This window comes from Ostrea edulis, chromosome 8 (assembly GCF_947568905.1).
Source record: "Ostrea edulis chromosome 8, xbOstEdul1.1, whole genome shotgun sequence".
Classification (NCBI taxonomy): Eukaryota; Metazoa; Mollusca; class Bivalvia; order Ostreida; family Ostreidae; genus Ostrea; species Ostrea edulis.
In genome coordinates this window covers 14,958,770-14,986,063 of record NC_079171.1, presented here as the reverse complement: position 1 = coordinate 14,986,063, position 27,294 = coordinate 14,958,770, and the positions used below count along the sequence as shown (strand labels likewise).

At 34.3% G+C, this 27,294-nt stretch overlaps 1 protein-coding gene and 1 pseudogene across 1 annotated transcript; both read right to left on the bottom strand.

Moving 5' to 3' along the window:
* LOC125662787 (uncharacterized) lies at window positions 1-23,428 on the bottom strand. The gene is made up of 6 exons (XM_048895138.2): window positions 23,359-23,428; window positions 23,112-23,213; window positions 17,089-17,336; window positions 16,017-16,081; window positions 11,553-11,899; window positions 1-2,187 (listed from the first exon to the last, which is right to left on the bottom strand). Exons 1-6 carry the CDS (start codon window positions 23,421-23,423, stop codon window positions 1,353-1,355), a joined length of 1,662 nt encoding a protein of 553 aa, XP_048751095.1. The 5' UTR covers window positions 23,424-23,428; the 3' UTR covers window positions 1-1,352.
* On the bottom strand, window positions 5,263-11,034 carry LOC125662788 (nuclear apoptosis-inducing factor 1-like; annotated as a pseudogene).
* Window positions 23,429-27,294: the final 3,866 nt, after the last annotated feature.

Here is a 27,294-nt window from a genome sequence, read left to right as displayed (position 1 = left end):
TGATTATGTAAAATCAATGATTAGAAAATTTAGTGTGCATTACATTTAAAACACACTATATAAATATTCATAAGGAAATGGTCAAATAGAAAAGCAATGGAACTTGTTATTTACTTAAATTATGTCCACGTCTCTCTCTCTCTCTCTCTCTCTCTCTCTCTCTCTCTCTCTCTCTCTCGTTGATATTCATAATGATACTTTATGTCAAGAAGATGACCTGATTAGTCCAGGCACTATTCATTCCCAGGGACTTCCTCTTCATACATATAATTATATACAAATAATCACTTAAAACTGAGTTTCAAGGTTAAGTTCTCTGTTAAGTAGGTAAGAATGTGTCAAATTTAAATAATCGATACGTATTCTGGAAATACTGTAGGATCCTTATTTTACGCGAGTACTTCATTCCGCGATCTAGCCACTGTGCGTCAAATCGCGAGAACGAAATATCGCGAGTCAAAAACTTCTGAGACTTATACTTTGTGTCATCGATTAAAGGTACATTTAAGCGAAGCATGCAATCACAGTTCGAACATTATTACTCAAACATGGTGTCCGAACAAATTTTTAAAAAAAAGTGTGTCAGTGGGGAGTGTTAAGATATACCTCAGAACGTTCATAATTATGCTGTAAAACCCATGCATGCCAAATAGATTACAAAAGCCACCCAGGAAATAGCAAATAATCCGAACATGATCAAGAAGGCTTGGACAATGGCCAGTATCAAGTGCTAATTTATGTGAATTATTAATTGATTGGCACCCCAATTCTCTAGAATGTAGTAAATGATAGAGAGACAGTTGTTATAATAAATACATAGATTACATGATTGTTCTTAATTATGATGGCATGTGATGTTGAAATCAAGCTGTTTTATCTTTCAAATCGGGAGAGTAATCTCTCTTGAAATGTCGATCGATGTTGTTTGTTTTGTTTTTTGTATTACGGTTATGAATCACAATAAAACATATAATAGATAATCATTTTCATAAAGATACACATATAATTTTAAGTCGCATAACTACGGTTGACCTACTTGTGATGCTCAATCGATCAAGTTCCGCGAATGATAATTACATTGGACATATCGATGTAGAAGCAAATGGAAGCGAGCTTTTAGAATCTGAGAGGTAATGTTTTCGCGTTTTTACGCGGATATTTATTACTCGAATAATTCAATGCTGAGGTCATTAATGAAAATATTCCGCAATTTACGTTGAATTCAATTGTTGGTGCAAAATGACAACTAAGGCCCATTTATGATACATCGATGAAACTACTGGAAATAACGATTGACTATGTCGTGCAATTACGGTGATAAAATTTGCGTCTCATTAGAAGTACTAAAAAGATCAATATCGCTGAATTTTAATCTTTCCTCTCTCGTTCTCCTCTTCAAACCTGGAGATAGCGACATCAAGATATATTGCCAGGGACGCATTATCAGGAAAATCTTCATCGTTCTCTTGAAGTCGTAAACCGCCCCCAAATATTAATCCTAGTGCATGGAGCTGTGTCCCGTTTTTAGTGAGTACAAGGGCACCACTGTCACCAGGTTCAGAAAAGTTTCGTCCATCTGCAGTTGTAATCACCATTACTTTTTTCCCAAACATGTTGAACTGCGGAAAATGTATATCGCCATGAGTTTCTCCCGTTTTCCATCCACATTTATACACCTTCCGGCATTCTAATTTGTCCTTTTGATCAGTATAAACAGAAACATTTTCTGATGTTGATATATGTTCAGTGATGTCCGACTTCATTTTGATAACTGCCATATCCAGGAGTTTGGCTTCTAAGTACTCGCCGGGAGGTTTCAGTGGCCATATACAGTGACCTATTTCTTCATCACTGCCCTCTACATGTACCCTTGCATTGCAGCCTTCCCATATGACATGCGCAGACGTTATCGCCACGTCCTTCTCTGCATCTTCCAGAATTTGTTTTGCAAATATCCCAATCGTTCCTGATATATCCTTATCCCCATTTTTTACCTGGCAGCCGGCTCGCAATAAGTGTGGTCTGTAAATCGGTGTTTGGACTCTACAACACCGCAAAACCAAGGGCGAGCAGTTCTTCTCCAAGTCGCGTAGCTTCGCATTGAGCGATCTTGTCCATGGTCGGTTGATGTAAACTGTAAGGCTTTCACTGTCTGTTCTGTATGCAATAACTCCAAAATCCAGAGCACTGAATGATAAACAAAAATTTTGAAGGTGAGGATGACGAACATTGATCAATCTCATAACTTTTATAATCATTACAAAATAGAGAGTCGGGTAAAAACGGACCCCTGGATATACGAGAGTTGCATGGATCAGGTGTTTAGAAGGAGTAGGCATCCCCTGTTGACCGCTTTATGAAGTAAATAAATCCCAGTCTTAAGAAGCTTTTTTCGTATTATTGAATTTAGAGATTCTTTATATGATTAAATGTTCAAGTTATTCATCTCTCCGTTTTGGTTTTATGTACTAGAAATAGTTTGCTTCGCACAAAGCCAAAAAAGAGTAATAGCTTTAATTCCCAACAAATCAAGTCATACCATTACTGACCCCTTTTAGAATTGTGTTGCTTAATTGCATTACTTAGTTTTCATGAAACAATTGAGATATAGGGATAAGGATATAGGGGACATGGCGGATGTGAACGGTCGACAGGCGATGCTTACTCCTACTACGTATACGCACCTGGGCCGAGTTTTATTAAACATCGTATCTCAAACGTAGACGTAAGTCTAGACGTACGCGTAGATTACGTTAATTTTGCGTTTTACTAAACGTCGTATCTTACCATTTGGCGTAGATTTACGTCAGATTTTCCATGTGACGTTAAACAGCCGTAGCGACCACGTAGCGTTATCAAAATGGCGGCGTACATTTTTTCCCAAAGAGCACTTCATCGTGAAAGGGCTTTCCGTGATAGAAGTCAAGCGTTGGACGCTTTAGACGATGGAGACCTGATTTCCAGGTACCGATTTCCAAGAAGAATTATTCTCGAGCTCATTGATGGTGTCGACGCCAATGTGAGACCCTCTACAAACCGATCACACTCAATTCCAACACAGTTGCAGGTACTTGCATCAAAATGCATCCATCACCAATGTAAACATGTTTAAATTGTCTACCTTGATTACGTATGTACTTGTTCGCCCGTTCATGAAATGATTCGATTTATGAAGTAATTCATATTACATGTAGATTTCTATTAGAATTTTGAAAATCATTAAAAAAAGTATGTTTTCAACTGAATATACACAAGCAAAACAATTGAAAATTTAAAGAAATGAAAGATGTAAGAAATACTTAAGAAGTGATGGGGGGGGGGGGGGTTGGGGGGTTGTCACAGAAATAAACGCATTTACATGAAGATACAAGAATTACATGTATGCACTAAACTTTTCTCATTTTTTAAAGACAATATAATAAATGTTTTAATCCATATCAAATCTCATAAGCACTTTGATTGTGAACTTTAAAATAAATGTCTGTCTTTGTCATGTCACAACGGGTTTCATTCATCTGTTCACAATATCACTATTGATATTTTGTCTGCATTACAAATTTGAAGGTACATGTTGCAGCAGCTATCTGTGTAAAGTGTAAAAATTTCACGAATCTTACACAATTGATTATAATTGTGGGTTTTTCCCCCTTCTATACATGTATATATCACAGTGTTTCAACACTCGTAATTAGGATAATTTAACATGACCTTATATTAATAAATAAAGTAAGTAAGTAATTTTTATTTAAAGTCGGAACTATATACAGGTAAACAATAAACATGAGCTAAGAGCTCTTTAACCGACTATATAGCATTAAAACACCACAAAGCACTAATGATATATAATTGCATGCATAGACATAAAAACAGAAATTTGAAATAAAACAGGACGCATACATGTATACAGAGATCTAATTTAAGAAATGCTGCAACATGTACCTTCAATATTAAATCTACCTCAAATTCCGTTCTCAAATCTACGAACTAAACATACTGTAACTTATGTAAGATACATCTCTTTAAAATGAATTATATTCTTTTGTATTCTTGAATATATTCCAATTGCATTCCAAAATTTTTATCTTGATAATAAAATAGCAAAAATTAATTTTGGAAATTGAAGTTTGTTATGTAATTGTGAAAATAAAAAAAGTGTAGAAATGTTACGTTTCTTTGTAAATATTAGCACAACGGTGTGCACACATGCATTTGAAAGGGGGAGGGGTGTGAATCAAAATATTTAAGTAGTCATCAAATGGGGGGGGGGGGTATGACACGTGATATTTAATTTATGTATTTTAAGATATGTCATAAAGTTCATAGGATATCTTATAAAAATTCATTCATAAGATATAGCTTATGAATTATAAAAGATTTCTTTTAATACGTATATCTGAATTGATTTGTAAGATATTTTACGAGATGCGTCATAGACTTTATAAGTTTTATAACGTATCTTATGAAATTTATAACATATCTTATAAAAGTTATGATATATTATAAAGTTTATGAGATATCTTATAAACTGTAAATTATGAGATATCTTATAAAATGTAATATATATCTTAAAAACTTTCTTTTTATAAGGTATTTTATAAAAGTTATAAGATATCTTATAGCAGTTATACTATATAGGAAGTAAGATTTCGTATAGAGTATGCAATATCTTATCGAAAGCGTTAATACGATATAAGATAAGTATCATCATATTCAATAATTCCAGTCTGCCTGAAATATCGGAGACCTTACCAAGGGGAGGGTGGTTACTGGGAGATTCAGGTTACCCTCTTAAGGATAACCTGATGACTCCATTTAGCACCCCATCCACACCTGCTGAGGCACTGCAAGACCAGAAATGTGGTGGAACGAGCCTATGGGGTGCTGAAGTCAAGGTTCAGGTAAATAAGGAATTACAACTGCATGTATCCTTAAAAGACACTATTAATACAAGTAAGTAAAAATGAAGTAAAATTAAAGTTAACATTTTCTTATAGGTGTTTACACAGCAGCGTAGGTTATCTTCCCTTTACACCGGAGAAGTGATCCTTAATAATCGAGACATGTATGAGACTGCACAATAAGGCAATAAATGAAAAGATCCCTTTGCGACAAGGTGGAGTTGTGGCCAACCAGCAGAACAATGCTGTGTACCATGGAGCAGCAGCACAGACTGCAAGGAATTTAAGACAACAGGTCACCTCCAGACTTTAATAAGGCTTAAAATAAAAAAAAAAGTAATATCAACCATGTATACATGTGTACGATTTATTTTTTCTCATAGTCCCAGCACTGATGAACATTATAAGTAAACACATTTCTGAAGTGACCATTTCTCTCATCTATTAAAAAGATAAAATAACTATCAGAGAGCGAAGGCAACAAAATGTGTTAAGCTGTTAAAAAAATTTAATGATAGGAGAGACAGAAAGAGGAGAGAGAGAGTCTGGTGAACGGTGAATCTGTCTCTCTAGGGCGATCGCAATTCTTTCCAGTGCCATTACTTTTCTCTCTTCCTGTTCCAATCTCTTTCTTTTCAATTCCATCAGGTCTTCCATTTCTTAAATTGAAATTCAAAATTTTATTCCTTTCATACAATTGATTGTTAAAATATTTTTTTTTAGAGAATTAAAAAGTGTAAAATAGAATATACTCGACAAGAAATTGGTGTAACATGTTTAAAATATGCTCCAAATCACACCTGAATTGACCTTGGTTTGTAGATAGCAAGGTAAATGTACCAGTAATTTGTTCATATTTTTTATGGTGGTATGAAACACCTGAATATCTTTAAACATATCAAAAGTATTTGGTAGTAAAAACATAATTACAATTTTCAAATTTTCATGATAATATACAGATGTGAACTGTACATGTTTCTTTTTATGGAATGATATGTCCAGGGGTCCGTGTTTGCCCAACTATCTATTTTGTATTGCTTGTAAGAGTTATGAGATTGATCACTGTTCGTTATCTTCACCTTGCATTCATAGGAAATGTTCTAATGCTTTAATCATTACCATAGTTCATAAACTTTCTCCTTCCCACTGGTTCTCGAATCTTCCTCTTCATAGAGACCTCCTGCGATGCTGTTATTATAAAGAAATTTTTTGAGAATGATCTACAATACATGTGTTTTGCAGTGTTAGGGTACCATATTAACCTTGCTATAAACAGACCCCCCCCCCTTTTTTTTTTTTACAAGTACCTTATTATTTAATTAATAATTTCCAATGACCGGTTTCATTATCATTTATCCCAATATTAATATACTGCAATATGCATGTAAGAAATCAGAATGCAATTTAAACAAGAGATGTTTGTAATAAATATATGCCCCCATGGTGCAAAACTGAAAAGGGTTATACACACACATCATTTAATTGATATTAGTATCATCAATTCAAAATACTGAGCAAACAATATATTTCTATGTCCAGAGTGGATTGACCATGTGACCTAAAAATCAATAGGGTCATATACTCCTTATCCTGTACCAGTGTACCCTTGACCATGTGACCTCAAAATCAATAGGGGCCATTTACTCTTTGGGATGTACCAGGGTACCAAGTTTGATGTCTGTCAAGCAAAGGATTCGAAAGATATTGAGTGGACAAAGTCTTCCTATGTCCATAGTAGGCTGACATTTTGACAATAGGGGTCCAGATATGAAATATCATTACGATCAAGTGAATGGTTCTCAATATATTGAGTGGACAACATGTGGTCTACCGGCCGATAGGTGCAAAGCAATATGCCCCCCTTCTTTGACTCCTGGGGATAAATATTATTATGTATATCAATATAATTCCCTTTTTCTCATCCCAAGCAAAATACCCATACATACCTGTAGATGGATTAAAAGTTTCCTCTGCAGTTATGTCCACAACAGATTCTGAAATTTTCAAGATCATTATAATACATAGCATATATATGGATACATATAAAATTTGCACATGCACATGTAGATTTCAGTTACAAGTAATCTGACTTTAGATATTTTGAAATTGTGTAAGAAAAAGTACACCAACTTTTCTAAAACTGCCGAATTTTCATATGGTGAGTTGAAATATAATAACATGTCAAATACAATGTAATATGTTAAGTTAATCATGTGTATTTATTTGTCAGCAGATGTGCTATACAAATTGTCATATGTGTATTTTAAAGTATAGTTAATAGGTTCAACTCGAAAACGAAGTAGCTACGTGTAGTTGATAAATATATTTACCAGATATACTTTGTGCTGTCACAACACAATCTCCTGTTGCTCCAGGACAACTGTCAGTGGAAGTTGAAGATTTCTCCAGTGTATAACCTGTATATCATATATTTTCATAATATTAAAAGAGCTAGTACAAAATTTGGAAATGCATGTATCATTATCATCATGATCTTGGCATACATATATGGAGAAGTCACAGTCTGGTTAACACAATTTATATATAAAAAGAAATTTACATTTATTTTCCTCTCGTCCTGTATCCACTCCACCTTCCAGACCATGTATGGCTTCTTTGGGAATGGTACCAAGTAGCTAAGAAAAATGAATAAAATGAATTTAGTATGGAATATGTGTTGCTTCCAAAAAACAAATGAAGTCACTAAAGTGTCTATATCAGTTTTGCATATCTTTTTTTTCAATAACAGTTTTATTATTGACCATAGAGACTGTCTTTATGAAAAACAAATGTCTCAGAGTTCCCCAAATTGGAAGTGCTTCAACTGAAACCTCCTCCCCTTAATGTACTGCATGGTGTGGAGAAAAAATAAGCCACATAGGAGTAGAAGCTACACCCCTCTTAGATCCACTATAACTTTTAGGAAAATAATTGGATCCTCCTCCTGCCCGACAATATGCACATTTTGTGATCATTAAAATCATATATTCTAATTAATTTTCTATAATCATCCAAGTCTTTCAATATAGATAATAATCACTACTCAATCAATTTATATGCCATTTTAGAGATATTATAATCTGAGTATCATGTCCCCCATCCTACCCCTCCCCTGGAATTTCATGATTGCATTCTCAAAAATTCCCCTAAAATATGAAATGGGCTTTAACAATTAAAAGCTGGATAAAACATGGAAGAAAATGTTCTCTTTCTCATGAAGATCTGTATGTTACCAGTACTCACAATCAACTCCCAGGGCTTAAACAAAACTTCTTCAGAACAGGGTCCGCCACCTGTTTTGGAAGCTTCTCTTTCCCTACATGCTTCCTTCTTCTTAACACTGGACTGACTGTCTTGTATCCTCTTTTTTTGTTTCGTCCACAGTTCTCATACAGGACACTGTTACAGCATTCACCCTGCACAGGGATGGGGTAATTGAAAATTAAATACATTTTAAAAAGGGTTTCTGTACATAAAATGTATAGCATACCAACACCTAAGAAAACCATTCATAGAGTTTATGAAAATTTTGTGCAAGAATTTTATAAACCTGTGCAATAGAGAAAACTTTATCTGGCTTATGAGCAACGAATGTAACAATATTATTGAAAAAATTGCCAATTACATATATAGCTGTTCATTTACTAAGAAAAGTTGATTTACCATGAACTTGTAAATTTACTTGACCCTGGATATTGGTGAATAAACGTAGTTTTATGTATAATTTTGACCTTTACTTATTACATCCCCTCTCAACTACAGACTGTGGACAAAAGTATTCGCACGATCGCGTCATTTTTCAAACGTGTTTATCGAGTATCGTACATTGCGGGTTATCTCTCTTTGCACAGACATGAATTATCCTTTCACCGATGATGTATTCAAAGAGTTGAAAGTCAATTTTGTGACGTAATGATGTTTGTGTTCGTCTGCAACTCTGTTTATACATGCAAGGGAGTGATTAGAAAGCATGGGTTGGAAACATGGGGACTCCGTATAGGCTGCTAAGAAAACATCGTAGAATTAGTTCAGGGCTGAAGTTCCGGGGAAGTTGGGAAATTATTAAGAATTCCTATATCAACTGTTTATAGTGCTTGGAATAAGTTTCGAGTGCGAGGTACAACAGAAAACTAACAAAGAAGTAGACGAAAGAAATTAGTGAGTGCACGTGCACAACGGAGACTTGTTAGATAGACACAGTTGGGCAGAAAAGGACCACTGTAGGACGTTACAAAGATGTAATGAAAATAACAATGCAAATATTTCAAAGAAAACTATTTGGCGATGTGTAAGACAGAAATGGATACTAAATATGTGTTTGTATCAAGAAAATACTGTCCGAGTTGTCAATCGTGTAAAAAGCGTGCAATGGTGTGCGGGTAAAATAAACTGGACCGTGGAAAATGAAAGGAAAGTGGTAATTTCTTCTGACAAGTGCCAGATTGTCTCTGGAAAATAATGTCGAGTATATATATGGAGAAGAAGTGATATAAATCTTGACTGTCGGACTGTATTTTCCCCCGAAACTGGTAAAATATTTGGGGATGCATTACGTGTCATGGCGTTATTACTCTTTGCAGAGTCAATACATAAAGCAGCATGAATAACTCTAAAAATTATGTAGATAAATTGTGGCCTGTACAGCAAAACTCTTTCAAGATGACAATTATCTGTTTATGGGTGACCATACACCTGTTCATTGATCTTGTCTTTCAACCAATTACAAAACGGACAAACAAATTCCAGCACTGAAGTGGCCCACACAATCACCTGATTTATGCCCCGTAGAAAACATTTGGCTGGTAATTAAAAGAAAACTTCATATCACATTTGTACATTAAATTCTGGTGATGAACTGTATCACAAAATTCTGGAAATCTGGACTTCATTTAGAGTAAATTATACAAAATTTCCATGCACCCTTCCACAACGAGTGCGCAAAGTTCAAAGGGCCCGAGGGTATATCACGAAAATATTAAGGTACTTGACATTCTTTTATATATTTTTATTGATTATTGATAGAAAGAAATTGTTTATTTACAATATTTTTGCATTTACAAGTTATTTGTCCTGTTCAGACACTCCAAAAACATGTTTGTTTACCGTCAAGCGTTTTCGATAAACAAAATGGCCGCCATTGCCCGTGCGAATACTTTTGTCCACAGTCTGTACCTTGTGCCACAAGTTGTGGTTTGCATAAATAAAAAAAAAGAGAGAAAACAAAAATTTAATTCATCTACGGAACTTGAACCCGGTACCTCGATATTCAGAGTTTACTGCGCTAACCTTACATAATGAACTTGAAGTATATTTCATACAGATACAATGCGATTTCTGATTTCAACTTGTTTTCTCGCTTTATTTTAAAGAAGTTTGAAAGTTTAATTTACATTGTTCCTGTTCAATGAAAAAGTGAAGATAACAAACAGTAGTACTTTACACACAACACTAAATCTACACATTTACACATGCATAATTTTTAATACATGTATTGTTATTTGCACGCATCATAGGTTAGGGCCTATTGCATCGCTTGGGTTCAAATTTACATCAGTAGTTTCATTCACTTTTTAACCGCTTCTTAAACCCTTGAAATTTCTTGATATTATAGACTAAGTGGTGTCACTAACATTCTCATCAAAATATATATTCTATGATCGGGTGAACAATAGGGGCACTCGATGGTACTTACTTTTCTGTCACGTCCTCCCAAGCCCGTCTTTTCATTTCCGATGTAAGCGTGGGGGAGAACTTTCCTCTTATAATTTGTATTACATTGGCGTAGGCCTCAATTAACACGTCCATCTCGGCATCCGACCAGTTGGGCTTTCTTGGCTTTTTGTCGTTCATTTTCGACGAGCAGACGAGATCAAGCAAAAGAAAAGTAAGCAATACGCATGCGTAGCTTTCGTTACTATGAAAATATTTCTACCTTTTTTGAAGAGTTCCAGTCGTAAGTAATGAGAAAGCCCACGTAAATAACTCCGTTTACAGATACAGATACGGCGCTTTGTAAAACACAATCTACACGCACGTAAAATCAATCGCAAAGCCTACGTTTACGCGTACGTCTACGTTTGAGTATACGATGTTTAGTAAAACTCGGCCCTGATCCCACTTCTGGTATATCCAGGGGTCCGTGTTTGCCCAACTATCTATATTGTATTGCTTATAGGAGTTATAAGATTGATCAATGTTCGTTATATTCACCTTTCATATAGATAGCTTGTAGCATAATGAAAGGTGAAGAAAACGATCAGTGATCAATCTCATAACTCCTATAAGCAATACAAAATGAATAGTTGAGCAAACACTGACCCCTGGACATGAAGATAATATAGCTGTCAGGGCCTTAATATCAGTGGTACATGTACATACGTAATCAATGGCATCGATTCCTTTATTCAGTCATCAATATTAGGATAGGTTAACAATGGGATTGTGCCACAGGTGTAAATAATTTTGAAGCATTAATGGTGACCTAATAAAACATATCAATCTTATTATTATTATTTGCCTTTTTCTGTGTATTTATTATTCTTTGTTTTAGTTTGTTTTTATTGTGTTACATGTAAAGCGTTTTAGGGTAATTGTCATAATTAGATAAAACGCTATATAAATGTATAATATAAATAAATTTAGGATATAGACTACCTTTCTAGTTCCTTCTTGCATTTTTCTGAGAGACCTTTTGGCTTCTTCCGTTCTTTAAGCTTCTTTTCAATACAAGCTATTTTTCTTCTGATTGGGTGTATTTCGCTTTGTGGTAGAGTATCTATTGCTTTCTTTACATATTCAAATTTTCCCTCTATATCTTCATACATCTTCTCGTATACCCGTAACATTTGGGCTTTCCGAGTGATGATTTGATTTGGGGACACTTTTATTTTGTACTTCTCCAGAAAACTTCCCGTTGACGTCCAACCATTTTCAGCCCTTACAAAGAATAGATGACCCTTCTCTACCGATTTCGACAGGTTTGCCACCAGTTCTTTTGAAAGCTAAAGAAATTTAGTAGTTAGTGTTTTTAAAGTAATCATTGAAAATGCATCTTTAAAGTACGATTATGTTTAACATTGTATATCGTCATCGTATGATAATTTAGCGTGAAAAATGGTTGTGTTACAACACCCTACTATATCTGGCAACGTAAAAAGTATTTAGATAAAAATCAAAATGTTCATCGTATGGTAATGATGACAATCTGATAAGGAATAAATTGAACAGTCGAGAATGGTACGCGTTATAGCGTTGTCTATGGTATCTTTGTCAATGAAATGATTGATTGATCTATTGTTTATCGCCACGCTCGATAATGTTTCACTCATATGGAGACGTCACCATTGCTGGTGAGGGGCTGTTCGGCGCTTAAAGCATTGGAGCAGGGAGGAGTCTATATCTTGTCACACCTGCCGTGACACGTGGTCTCGGTTTTGCCGTCTCATCTGAAGTACCGGCCCATTTAGTCGCCTCTTACAACAAGCAATGAGTAATGAGACATAGTCTAACCAGTATTTCCAAGGGAGTGAATGTAGAATGTAAATATAAGAAATAAATTTAATTTTATAGCAAACTACATGATGGCATGAACTGCAATACTTCACAAAGGGATATTTTAGTGAAACACTAACACTTCACGCTGACGGAGCACTGAAGTATTTCTATTTATTTCGTTGGGCATTGATGAAAACATGTTGCCATCCAGTTTTTCTTTTGATACCCGCAACAAGAAAACAACTATTTGTTTCATGTATCTTCATCTATTTATGTTTTCTAAATAGAGAACAAGTAGTTTCTCTCAGAAAACGCTTTAAATAAACTTTTTGAAATGGCGCGTAGAAATACATGTTAGAAACAATGAAAACAACAAAGCTTGTTCTGCGTTCAGTTGAGGTAGACTAACTGTGCAGAATTGAATGGATTAGACGCCAGATTTAAGTTACAATAGTTAATAGCTCAATTAAATATAAAGGAAGAGTACAAGCGATGACTGGTTGTATGCTTCATTTTGTTTGGAGACGTTGGACGTTAAATGTTTAGTGCAGATGAACTCCTGACGATTTTTTAAAACTAAGAAAGCACACAAATGTTTCATCCAATCAGCATCGTTCTTAAGACATCGTTTTAAAAGTTATTAAATTATGAACATAGAATGTAAAAACATATTATGCTTCAAGTTGTGTCTACCTTATGGCTATGCAATTCTTTCAGTCTATCTGTCACGAATTTTTTTGTCAGTTGCTCTATTGCCATTTTGTCGGGACAGAACGATCCACCCCTTATCCTTAAAGTTAAAGTGGATCTAAGATCGATGGGGGGGGGGGGTGTAAAATAACATGAGAATAATTCTCCCATTTTGGCTTATTAGATAGCGTTGTAATTGTGTACAACACTTCATTATCATATTCGCATTGTTCTGATCAAGGGATCAAATATTTTCCACAATTTACACTGGATTAAAAAGGAGTGGTTTATAACTTTTTTCATGTAGAAGGGTATGTTCCTCCTCATGCTTTCTCCTCAGTACATTGCAGTACATTGAGGTGAGGTGATTTAATTTGAAGCACTTAGATTTTAGGGAGCTGTTTAACAAAAACAAGTTATACTTTAAACAAGAGACCCACAGGCTTTATCGATCACCGGAGTACTAGTTAAAAGTATCACTAGTCCCAATGGCTATGAAATGTAGAAAAAAAACTGTTTTGAATATCCAAGCTAAATTCTGATATTCAGCAACAATATAAAACAATATGTGTTTATATAATCTCAATCCCTCAAAAGTGCATACACTGATGACAGGCTTTACATAATATAATATATGTATTGACATTAAACGATATGATTAATTTAGACTCATTCTAGAGTCATAATCTTGAGGTGGCAAAATTCACCTTTTTATACATCCTTTTCTGCTGTTCCTAAATATGCATTTAGATTTTATATAACATCAAAAAACTTTAAAAAGTCCTTCAAATCCTGAAACCAAACCCTTACCCCTAGGATCATGTAATTTACAATTTCGGTGAAGAATTACCTACTTCTAAATATCAATTTCGTTTTAATTCAATACCAATGGCATTAAAGCAGATATCAGTTAGATGTTCTGCACATACACATTATTTTAAAACAAGTATGGTCCCACCCTGGAGTTGGAACCTCTATCCTGCGAATCCTGAAAGTTATAATTATGACAGATGTCGTTCTGCTCTATATCTCTTTGCATTTAGTTTTCCTTAGATACATACAAATGTAGAGAAGAAGCAGTTTGCAATTTCGTCGATTTTTGTCAGTTTATGTCTTACCATTAAGGTCCCAGGGGTGCTGGAGTACTGAAATTTACAATCTTTGTCTCCCTTGTCACAAAGATAATTACACCAAAATTGGAAAGGAATTGGAATGCTAGATATCAAGAAGTTAAAAACGTGTATTGCTCACATGTCTAATAACTGACTATTTTGGCCACACACTGATATAAAAAAAAACTCCTATCCCAGGGTACATCAAATATACAATTTTGATAAAAGACTACCTGCTCGTTTTAAATATCCATTTTGCTTCAATTTAGTACCAATAACACTCAAGACGATGCTATTTATGTGTTTCACACATAAACACTATATACTAAGTTTGATCCCGCCCTGGGGTCAACACCTCTATCCCTGGGATCATAAATATTACACTTTTGGTAGAAGCATGTCTACACCACATGTACCGTGGAAATCCGGGTTAGAATAGGTCCTCAGTACACCTTGCTTGTCGTAAGAAGCGACCAAATTTGGTAAACCGCAAAACCGAGGTCCCGTGTCACAGCAGGTGTGGCACGATGAAGATCATCCCTGCTCAAAGGCCGTATGCACCGAGCATAGGTCTAAATATTGCATTCTCCCACCGGTAATGGTGACGTCTCCATATGAGTGAAATATTCTCGAGAGGAATGTTAAACAATATACAATCAATCAATCCAACTCTACATCATTATGCATTTAGTTTTTCGGTAGACTTTTGAAAATTGGTCCATTTTTGTAGTTTTTGCTCCGCCCTTATGATCAAATAGGTGCTGGATTCCCGAAATTAACAATTTATGCCCCCTTGTCCTAAAGATGCATCAATATAATTAAAATCAGATTTCTTATATAGATCCGCGCTGTGTACTCTGCGTAAAAAAATCTGACATAACCCGACTAGGGGTCATGTTCATTTGAACTTTATGCTAGCCAATCAGCGCGGCGACTATAAAATCATCGGTGTTCACGAATCAAGGAAAATGGATGTCATTGTTGGGTTTAAAAGAAAACACATCGCAGCTAGATGTGACGTCAAAATTCACCGTTTACGTCGACTGACGTTATATTCCTCGCGTTAATTAAGTAAACCATCTTGGAAACTATTAAAATCGTACCCACATTCCTATTCATATATAATCGCATTTCACAATTGATTTAATTTGGGTGTATTTTACATGGTACGATTTGTTGATTTAATGAACGGAATAGATTAGGCATTATTGCGAAACTTTAAAATTCCTTGTGTGAGAATAAACAATTTTATAGTGTGGAATATACTTCGTTGGAGAGAGATTAATGCAATTTATTTACGAGTTGCCGGGAACCACCTAAATAATCATCTTTGTTTGTATGGCGCAATCGGACTGGTAGTTCTTATGAATATTCCAAGCGAAAGGTCATGTGGACATGACCCCCTATGGAATTATGTCATATCCTATTGTAGCGATTGTGAGCGTATCGTAGGATCTGATTTTAATTAGATTGAAATATGCTTCACAACAAATTTGAAAAGAATTGGAATAGTAGTTATCAAGAAGACGTTGAAAATGTTCGATTGATAACGCACGGCAAACCATAACCCATTGCAATAGGTCACCTGAGTTTACTCATCCAGGACCCAGGTGTACAAAGATGAGTTAAGCCTAACTGACAGTTAACGTCTAGTTAAAGCTATGTAAATATAAGAATTAATGGGAAGTTAACTGTCTGTTAAAGTTAACTAACCTTTGTGCAACTGGATTCAGGTGACATAATAAACTTGATGCTTAGTTTGTTACAAACGAAAATAAATGATGGTTTATCATACTGAGAAGTGGTCACTGTACAATAGTACCTCGTTCTTTTCTAGAGTTTCGTCTACACAACAAACAACAACTGTATTCTTCGGAACAGCGCCATCTACAAACAATATATATTCATTAAAGAGAACGATCAAATTATACTGTAAATGTACATTTTGGTCACTAGCTTTAACTATAGGCATGTTAATAAACAAATAAGCTGATATCACAAGGTCGAATGCTATTTGACGTGTTTCATACCAATTATTTGGCCGTTTCACATATTAATTTTGACAAAGCGTCTATGGGGCAAAGGGGCATAAATTGTAAATCTCAGGACCTTGTAGCCTTCACCAGATTTGTGAATTTCATGATCCTAGGTGGTAAAAGCTTTAGTTCCAGGTTGGAGCCAACATTATTATAGTGACTATTATCTTTATTGTTTTGAATGAATGTTTTGATACAGTATAAAACTAAATGCAATATCTAGGAAAAGCAGAAAACAAATTTACCAACATTGTGAATTTTGCATCCCCAGGGGGCGGGTTCAACTTAGTCATATCCTGTTAATGTTACAATATATATGTATATCCTTTCATCAGTGTAGACACTTCCGTTGGCATTTAAATTTTAGGAACACTTACACCAAGTATTAAAAGTTAGCCTCAATCTGCAAAACGGGATTTTTGAAATAGATTTCCTAGCCCTTAGGACTAATAATATTGATGTGAAAGATAAGGTGTGTGTGCCACTTGTTATTTTATTTTCCCGTTTACTAGTATGCGTGGCCGGTCGACAGGAGATGCGTACTCTTCCTACGTACCTGATCCCACCTCTGGTGTGTGTCCAGGGGCCGTGTTCGCCCAATTATCTATTTTGTATTGCTTATAGGAGTTATGAGATTGATCACTGTTCATTATCTCTACTTATCATGCATTACTTTCGAATTTGTACTAGTATATAGTATAGATGGGGATATTTGCATCTATATCTTATTGCATATCTGTAGAGAAGGGCGGGCATCTTGCAACTACACATGCTTTATAAAAATTTCTTTAACACGTACAAATTAAATATTCTCATTCTGCAAATACTGTAAATGATTTAAAACAAACTTTGAATAACCTTTTTGAGATTCTATACATGATGGTTGCGACCCAAAATGCCGCACACAGAGATCTCCGACAGAAATGTCTGAATGATGAATTAACAACAATTCTTTTCCAAATTCAAGTTGAATGTTCAGATCACCGGAATCTAAAACGCACTGCAGTCTTGTTGACACGAAACGATGACAGTTTAGCTCCTCGGGCCCAAAGTCGAAGGAAACAAACGTTTGTTTTATATCAGGAACATTTCCATCTCGTCCTCGCCTATAAAAATGATATGATTGCTGTACTAAAGAAACACAAATTTGCATCTCGATTACCATTTTAGGAATATATTTACACCATCATCATGATAAGATAATTAAACAATACATACAATTTTGTACAGTTAACAGTCAAATTAACCTCGATCTGAATTTCAGACCATCTTCTGGTAATTTCAATACCATGTGTCAGAGCATCAGGGTGAACGGTGTGCTATAATAAGCGGCTCTCTAAAAATTCGCAGACGACGAAACTGAACACGTCAGCAAGTCGTATTTCTCTGTCTAAAACTGTTTAAACTGAATATAATACAAGTTTGGAGTTTTAGACAAAATAAGTCATTTGCATCGAATCTCGTCGTATATATGCGGTGGTGCAGTAAGCTCAGGTGATTGCAAAAGCAATCGTTCAGCGTCCTTCGTGCGTGAGCTTTTAAACAGTTTAACTTCTTCATAACTACCTTTCCTATTCTTTTCAAATTTAATATGAAGAATCTTTGAAACATGGGTACCATAGATTGTAAGGACCCCTGCAACCCTTGGTCCCTAGGGGTGGGACAAGAACTACCAACAATTGACAAATTTTCAATCGCACATCTATGAAAAAACGAAAGAAATGTGTAATGATATGGAGCAGGGTCCCCTGGGTAGAGGTATGGACTCTGGGGGTCAAATTTGGTACATCATATTTACGTGCAAACTATTTAAATAGCATCTTCTTAATGCTATAGATACTAAGTTGAATCTAAATTGATAATTGGAACGAGCAAATAGTTCTCTACCAAAATTGTAAATTTTATGACCCCCAAGGGGTTTTGGTATGAAGACCGGACCAAACTGGCCAATGATTAATTGTGTCAATAATTGACTATTTATAACTTCTTGATACCTACTATTCCAATTCTTTTCACAATTTGGTATGAAAATACCGATGGAACGAGGAGAATATAAATTCTCACAGGGATATATTGAATCGACATATCAATCCAAGTTATTATTGCTAATAGACAAAATGACGTCGATATATCTAAGTGTCGAATTGAAGGCCACACCAAGAGATTTTCTCTTCTCAAGTAATGTGCCAAGAATTTCTATTATTCGTAGACAGCCGCGATGGCCTACACGTTAGAGCATTCGCTCCGCATGCGGAAGGCCGGGGTTCGAATCCAGTCACGACAGACCTACATGTAAGTCGTTAAAAGAGGTAGTGACAGTTCCATCGCCAAACACTCGCCATCAAGTGTGAATGTTACAATCAATCAATGAATCAATATTTTCTTCTTGAATGTTTAAATATACAAATCCGGTGTTCCTGAATCATGACCGACTCGAGCGGCCCATTGTAGTGGAGACTTCGATCCATGTATATTACTAGATCTGAAGTTTGTATCACGTTTCTTTTCGTGTGGTACTTGCATTTGTAAATTGACGTATTTTGTTTTGTTTTTACTCCTTTTATAGAAAGTCTTTTTTCTTAAATACGGTATTGCTTTAAAAAACCATAAAACAGACATGCACTTCATGAACTAATCATGTATGATATTTAAGGTGTAGATGATCACTTTCTGATGATGAATTTTGCATTAAAGTTACTTTGATATTGTCATTATATTGTATGTATGTGGAGTATGTGTGCTTAATTTTGTCATTATATTACATGTACACGTGTCTTTAATACCATCATTACATTGTACGTGTGTTTAATATCACCATTACATTGTATGTGTGTTTAATATCACCATTACATTGTATGTGTTTAATATCACCATTACATTGTATGTGTGTTTAATATTGTCATTACATTGTATGTATGTGGAGCATGTGTGTTTAATATCGTCATTACATTGCATGTGTGTTTAATATTGTCATTATATTGTATGTGTGTTTAATATTGTCATTACATTGTATGTGTGTTTAATATCACCATTACATTGTATGTGTGTTTAATATTGTCATTACATTGTATGTGTCTTTAATATCATCATTACATTGTACGTGTGTTTAATATCATCATTACATTGTACGTGTGTTTAATATCATCATTACATTGTACGTGTGTTTAATATCATCATTACATTGTACGTGTGTTTAATATTGTCATTACATTGTACGTGTGTTTAATATCATCATTACATTGTATGTGTGTTTAATATCACCATTACATTGTATGTGTGTTTAATATTGTCATTACATTGTATGTGTGTTTAATATTGTCATTACATTGTATGTGTGTTTAATATTGTCATTACATTGTACGTGTGTTTAATATTGTCATTACATTGTACGTGTGTTTAATATCATCATTACATTGTACGTGTGTTTAATATCATCATTACATTGTACGTGTGTTTAATATCACCATTACATTGTACGTGTGTTTAATATCACCATTACATTGTATGTGTGTTTAATATTGTCATTACATTGTATGTGTGTTTAATATCACCATTACATTGTACGTGTGTTTAATATTGTCATTACATTGTATGTGTGTTTAATATTGTCATTACATTGTATGTGTGTGTTTAATATTGTCATTACATTGTATGTGTGTTTAATATTGTCATTACATTGTATGTGTGTTTAATATTGTCATTACATTGTATGTGTGTTTAATATTGTCATTACATTGTATGTGTGTTTAATATTGTCATTACATTGTATGTGTGTTTAATATTGTCATTACATTGTATGTGTGTTTAATATTGTTATTACATTGTATGTGTGTTTAATATTGTCATTACATTGTATGTGTGTTTAATATTGTCATTACATTGTATGTGTGTTTAATATTGTCATTACATTGTATGTGTGTTTTATATCACCATTACATTGTATGTGTGTTTAATATTGTCATTACATTGTATGTGTGTTTAATATCACCATTACATTGTATGTGTGTTTAATATTGTCATTATATTGTATGTGTGTTTAATATTGTCATTACATTGTATGTGTGTTTAATATTGTCATTACATTGTATGTGTTTAATATCACCATTACATTGTATGTGTGTTTAATATCGTCATTACATTGTACGTGTGTTTAATATTGTCATTATATTGTACGTGTGTGTTTAATATTGTCATTACATTGTATGTGTGTTTAATATTGTCATTACATTGTATGTGTGTTTAATATTGTCATTACATTGTATGTGTGTTTAATATTGTCATTACATTGTATGTGTGTTTAATATTGTCATTACATTGTATGTGTGTTTAATATTGTCATTACATTGTACGTGTGTTTAATATTGTCATTACATTGTATGTGTGTTTAATATCACCATTACATTGTACGTGTGTTTAATATTGTCATTACATTGTATGTGTGTTTAATATTGTCATTACATTGTATGTGTTTAATATCACCATTACATTGTATGTGTGTTTAATATTGTCATTACATTGTACGTGTGTTTAATATTGTCATTACATTGTATGTGTGTTTAATATTGTCATTACATTGTACGTGTGTTTAATATTGTCATTACATTGTATGTGTGTTTAATATTGTCATTACATTGTATGTGTGTTTAATATTGTCATTACATTGTATGTGTTTAATATCACCATTACATTGTATGTGTGTTTAATATTGTCATTACATTGTATGTGTGTTTAATATTGTCATTACATTGTATGTGTGTTTAATATCATCATTACATTGTATGTGTGTTTAATATTGTCATTACATTGTACGTGTGTTTAATATCACCATTACATTGTACGTGTGTTTAATATTGTCATTACATTGTATGTGTGTTTAATATTGTCATTACATTGTATGTGTTTAATATCACCATTACATTGTATGTGTGTTTAATATTGTCATTACATTGTATGTGTGTTTAATATCACCATTACATTGTATGTGTGTTTAATATTGTCATTACATTGTATGTGTGTTTAATATTGTCATTACATTGTATGTGTGTGTTTAATATTGTCATTACATTGTATGTGTGTTTAATATTGTCATTACATTGTATGTGTGTGTTTAATATTGTCATTACATTGTATGTGTGTTTAATATCACCATTACATTGTATGTGTGTTTAATATTGTCATTACATTGTATGTGTGTTTAATATTGTCATTACATTGTATGTGTGTTTAATATTGTCATTACATTGTACGTGTGTTTAATATTGTCATTACATTGTATGTGTGTTTAATATTGTCATTACATTGTATGTGTGTTTAATATCATCATTACATTGTATGTGTGTTTAATATTGTCATTACATTGTATGTGTGTTTAATATCACCATTACATTGTATGTGTGTTTAATATTGTCATTACATTGTATGTGTGTTTAATATTGTCATTACATTGTATGTGTGTGTTTAATATTGTCATTACATTGTATGTGTGTGTTTAATATTGTCATTACATTGTATGTGTGTTTAATATCACCATTACATTGTATGTGTGTTTAATATTGTCATTACATTGTATGTGTGTTTAATATTGTCATTACATTGTATGTGTGTGTTTAATATTGTCATTACATTGTATGTGTGTGTTCAATATTGTCATTACATTGTATGTATGTTGAGCATGTGTCTTTAATATTGTCATCAAATTGTAAATGTGTTTAATATCGTCACTATATTGTACGTGTGTCTTTAATATCGTCACTATATTGTACGTGTGTCTTTAATATCGTCACTATATTGTACGTGTGTCTTTAATATCGTCACTATATTGTGCGTGTGTCTTTAATATTGTCATCCATGTTTTTAAAGGAAGTCAGCCATTATGACGATGTAGAGTACTACCTTAATATTGCCATTACATTATATGTGTGTCTTTAATATTGTAATTATATTATACGTGTGCGTTTAATATTGTCATTTATTGTCTTTGATATTGACATTATTTTGTACGTGTGTCTTTAATATTGCCATTACTTTGTACGTGTGTGTTTAATATTGTCATTATACTGTACGTGTGTGTTTAATATTGTCATTATACTGTACGTGTGTGTTTAATATTGTCATTACATTGTATGTGTGTCTTTAATATTGTCATTATATTGTACATGTGTCGTTGGTATTGTCATTACATTGTATGTGTGTCGTTGGTATTGTCATTACATTGTACATGTGTCGTTGGTATTGTCATTACATTGTACATGTGTCGTTGGTATTGTCATTACATTGTACATGTGTCGTTGGTATTGTCATTATATTGTACATGTGTCGTTGGTATTGTCATTACATTGTACATGTGTCGTTGGTATTGTCATTATATTGTACATGTGTCATTGGTATTGTCATTACATTGTACATGTGTCGTTGGTATTGTCATTACATTGTATGTGTGTCGTTGGTATTGTCATTATATTGTACATGTGTCGTTGGTATTGTCATTACATTGTACATGTGTCGTTGGTATTGTCATTATATTGTACATGTGTCGTTGGTATTGTCATTACATTGTATGTGTGTCGTTGGTATTGTCATTACATTGTACATGTGTCGTTGGTATTGTCATTACATTGTCCATGTGTCGTTGGTATTGTCATTACATTGTACATGTGTCGTTGGTATTGTCATTACATTGTACATGTGTCGTTGGTATTGTCATTACATTGTACATGTGTCGTTGGTATTGTCATTATATTGTACATGTGTCGTTGGTATTGTCATTACCTTACATGATTGTTTTCGTTAGTTTGATATGTTCATTATATCATACGTGTGTGGATCATGTTTCATTAATATCTTTGTCATAGTGTGCGTGTGTGGAGCATGTACGGATATACTTATTGGGCATCATCTTCTCAGTCCCGCGTTTCCTCTTCCCGGCAACCTTTGCATCCTTTGTCTCTAGGTTACTTTCCAAACTTGATAACACTGACGGGGATCTTAAAAACAAAGACGCCATTGAATATATTTTTGAACATTTATTTGTTTTGATACTATTCAGAACCACAAACAATGAAGGCAGTGTTGCATTATTCTTTGCATACTGCATTAATTCGAATAGCAGTATCATTTGATGTTACTCACTTTACCCCGTTCCTTCTGAATATTCTGCCAGTTATGATTCGCTTGGATAAGGTATTCATCGCCATAGTGTTGTCTGAATAATAATGATAATAACTATAACTGTGTTGGGATGCCAACACAAATGTCTCCGAACACCTCCCCATGTCAGAAATGCTTTTTGATGCCACATATACACTCAGGATTCTCAAAAAACCCTAGAAACTGAATTTGGTTGAAATCCGACGGACTTGATTTTTGGCCGCAATTTTCTTCAATGGCGGCCATATTGAAACATTTGAAAATTGATTGGAAGGAAATACTGATGCTAGAAATGAATTGTGGACCCTCCATTTACCCCAGAAACCAAATGTTGTAGAGATTTTAACACTTTCAAATATTTCGGTATATGGCGGCCATTTTGAAAATGGCGGCTCAAAAAATATTTTTGATGGTGGAAATGGACTTGGGGTCACTAAATTACCATAGAAATAGAATTTGGTTGAAATCCGACAACCTCGAGGTTTTGACGTTTTTTGGCCGCCATCTTGAAACGGCGGCCATTTTGAAAATTTGAAAAGTTGAATGCACCCCTCCTAATGACCCCCGATTAGCTCACAAAGTTTGAAGTGGATCTGTCGAAGCACTTTCACAAAATCGGTCGGACAAATTTCTCACTAAAGAAGAGGAATAATAAGAATAAGAAGAAAATAATAACGAGCTATAACTGTGTTGGGATGCCAACACAAATGTCTCTGAACACCTCTCCCATGTCAGAAATGGTTTTTGATGCCAGATATGCACTCAGGATCCTCAAAAAACCCTAGAAACTAAGTTTGGTTGAAATCCGACGGACTTGATTTTTGGCCGCCATTTTCTTCAATGGCGGCCATTTTGAAACATTTGAAAATAGATTGGAAGGAAATACTGATGCTAGAAATGAACTGTGGACCCTCCAATTACCCCAGAAACCAAATGTTGTAGAGATTTTAACATTTTCAAATATTTTGGTATATGGCGGCCATTTTGAAAATGGCGGCTTAAAATTTTTTTTTGAGGGTGGGAATGAACTCGGGGTCACTAAATTACCATAGAAATAGAATTTGGTTGAAATCCGACAACCTCGAGTTTTTGACGTTTTTTGGCCGCCATCTTGAAACGGCGGCCATTTTGAAAATTTGAAAAGTTGAATGCACCCCTCCTAATGACCCCCTATTAGCTCACAAAGTTTGAAGTGGATCTGTCGAAGCACTTTCACAAAATCGGTCGGACAAATTTCTCACTAAAGAAGAGGAATAATAAGAATAAGAAAATAATAATAACGAGCTATAACTGTGTTGGGATGCCAACACAAATGTCTCTGAACACCTCTCCCATGTCAGAAATGGTTTTTGATGCCAGATATGCGCTCAGGATCCTCAAAAAACCCTAGAAACTAAGTTTGGTTGAAATCCGACGGACTTGATTTTTGGCCGCCATTTTCTTCAATGGCGGCCATTTTGAAACATTTGAAAATAGATTGGAAGGAAATACTGATGCTAGAAATGAACTGTGGACCCTCCAATTACCCCAGAAACCAAATGTTGTAGAGATTTTAACATTTTCAAATATTTTGGTATAGGGCGGCCATTTTGAAAATGGCGGCTCAAAAAAAATTTCGATGGTGGAAATGGATTTAGGGTCACTAAATTACCCTGGAAATAGAATTTGGATAAAATCCGACAACCTTGATTTTTTGACGTTTTTTTGGCCGCCATCTTGAAACGGAGGCCATTTTGAAAATTTGAAAAGTTGATTGCACCCCTCCTAATGACCCCCTATTAGCTCACAAAGTTTGAAGTGGATCTGTCGAAGCACTTTCATATAATCGGTCGGACAAATTTCTCACTAAAGAGGAAAAATGAGAAGAAAATAAGAATAACTAGATGCGATCTCGTTGCGAGCAACGAGTGGGTCTTCCGTCCAATTTTAGATGTGATGAGACAAGAATTTGACCGAGATTTTCATTCATGAATAATGATACAAATATATTGTCTAGACGTACAATTTAGCTTCGGTAAAATTTTACAAATATTGATCATTTAAGTGCTATAAATTAAAGACTCTCTGTCGCTCTCGGCCACTAATTGAAGGGGTCGGCCTTTTTTTCGACATAAAAGTTGATAATGTTATATTTACTGCGATACAAATTCGACTGATCAGGTGAGTCATGTCGCCCGGAGCCCTATTTATTTTTTAAATCATTCTAGATATATCTCGCAAAACTGAACAAATTTTGTTCTACATGTCCTATCAAAATTTTCTTGAGAAAAAAGTTATTGATTGCGACATTTATCAGATTGTTAAGGCGACTCATAAGGCCCGTGGGCCTTTTTCTTGATATCGTTTGAAAGATCTTGCAAAACTGAACAACTTTTGTTCTACATGTCTTATCAAAAGTTTCTCGAGAAAAAAGTTATTGATTGTGACACAAATCAAACTGTTCAGGCGAAGCATGGGACCCATTCGCCTTTTTCATGATGTTGTTCAAAAGATCTTTCAAAACTGAATAACTTTTGTTCTACATGTCTTGTCAAAAGTTTCTCGAGAAAAAAGTTATTAATGTTATTAATTGCGATACAAATTCGACTGTTCAGACGAGCCATGACGCCCGGGGGCCTGTTTTTTGTTGTTTTTTTTTTTTAGATATCATTAGATAGATCTTGCAAAATTGAACAACTTTTATTCTACATGTCATATCAAAAGTTTCGTGAGAAAAAAGTTAATCATTGTAACAGAAATTCAATGGTTCATGCGAGCCATGAGGCCCATGGGCCCATTTCTTGATATGGCACGAAAGATCTCAATAAACTGTACAACTTTTGTTCTAGATGTCTTGTTAAAAGTTTCTTGACAAAAATGTTATAGATTGCAACAATAACCCAACTGTTCAGGTGAGCCATGAGACCCGCAGGCCTATTTCTTAACATCGTTAGTTAACGCTTGCGAAACTGAACAACTTTTGTTCTACATGTCTTATCAAAAGTTTCTCGAGAAAAAAGTTATTGATTGTGACACTAATCAAACTGTTCAGGCGAGCCATGAGGCCCGTTCGTCTTTTTCATAATGTTGTTCGAAAGATCTTGCAAATCTGAACAACTTTTGTTCTAGATGTCTTATTAAAAGTTTCTTGACAAAAATGTTACATATTGCAACAATAACACAACTGTTCAGGTGAGCCATGAGACCTGCAGGCCTATTTCTTAACATTGTTAGTTAACGCTTGCGAAACTGAACAACTTTTGTTCTACATGTCTTGTCAAAAGTTTCTCGAGAAAAAAGTTATTAATGTTATTGATTGTGATACAAATTCGACTGTTCAGGCGAGCCATGACGCCCGGAGGCCTTTCTAAAGACATCATTAGATAGATCTTGCAAAACTGAACAACTTTTATTCTACATGTCTTATCAAAAGTTTCGTGAGAAAAAAGTTAATCATTATAACAGAAATTCAATGGTTCAGGCGAGTCATGAGGCCTATGGGCCCATTTCTTGATATGGCACGAAAGATCTCAATAAACTGTACAAATTTTGTTATATATGTCTAAATAAAATATTTACGAGTAAAAAGTTATGATTTAAAACGTGGAAAAAAATTGGACACTTTTTAAAACTCCATTTTCGACCCCTACCGAGCTTCCATACTAGGCACTTACGGAAATTTTTAAAACCCAGGTGCACAACTACAACATGTCGTCTAACATCACTGAAAATTTCAGCACTCTAGCTTTTATCGTTTTTGAGTTTTTGTCTGGACAAAATGGTCATCTGAAAATCGATAAAAGGGGGATAACTTCCAACCGGAAGTGATTTTTCAAAAATTGAAACGGCGGTACAAACTTCAAATGTTAACGCATCAATCCTGAAAATTTGAAGCAAATCGATCCAGCCATCTTCGAGAAATCCTCTGCACAACAATCG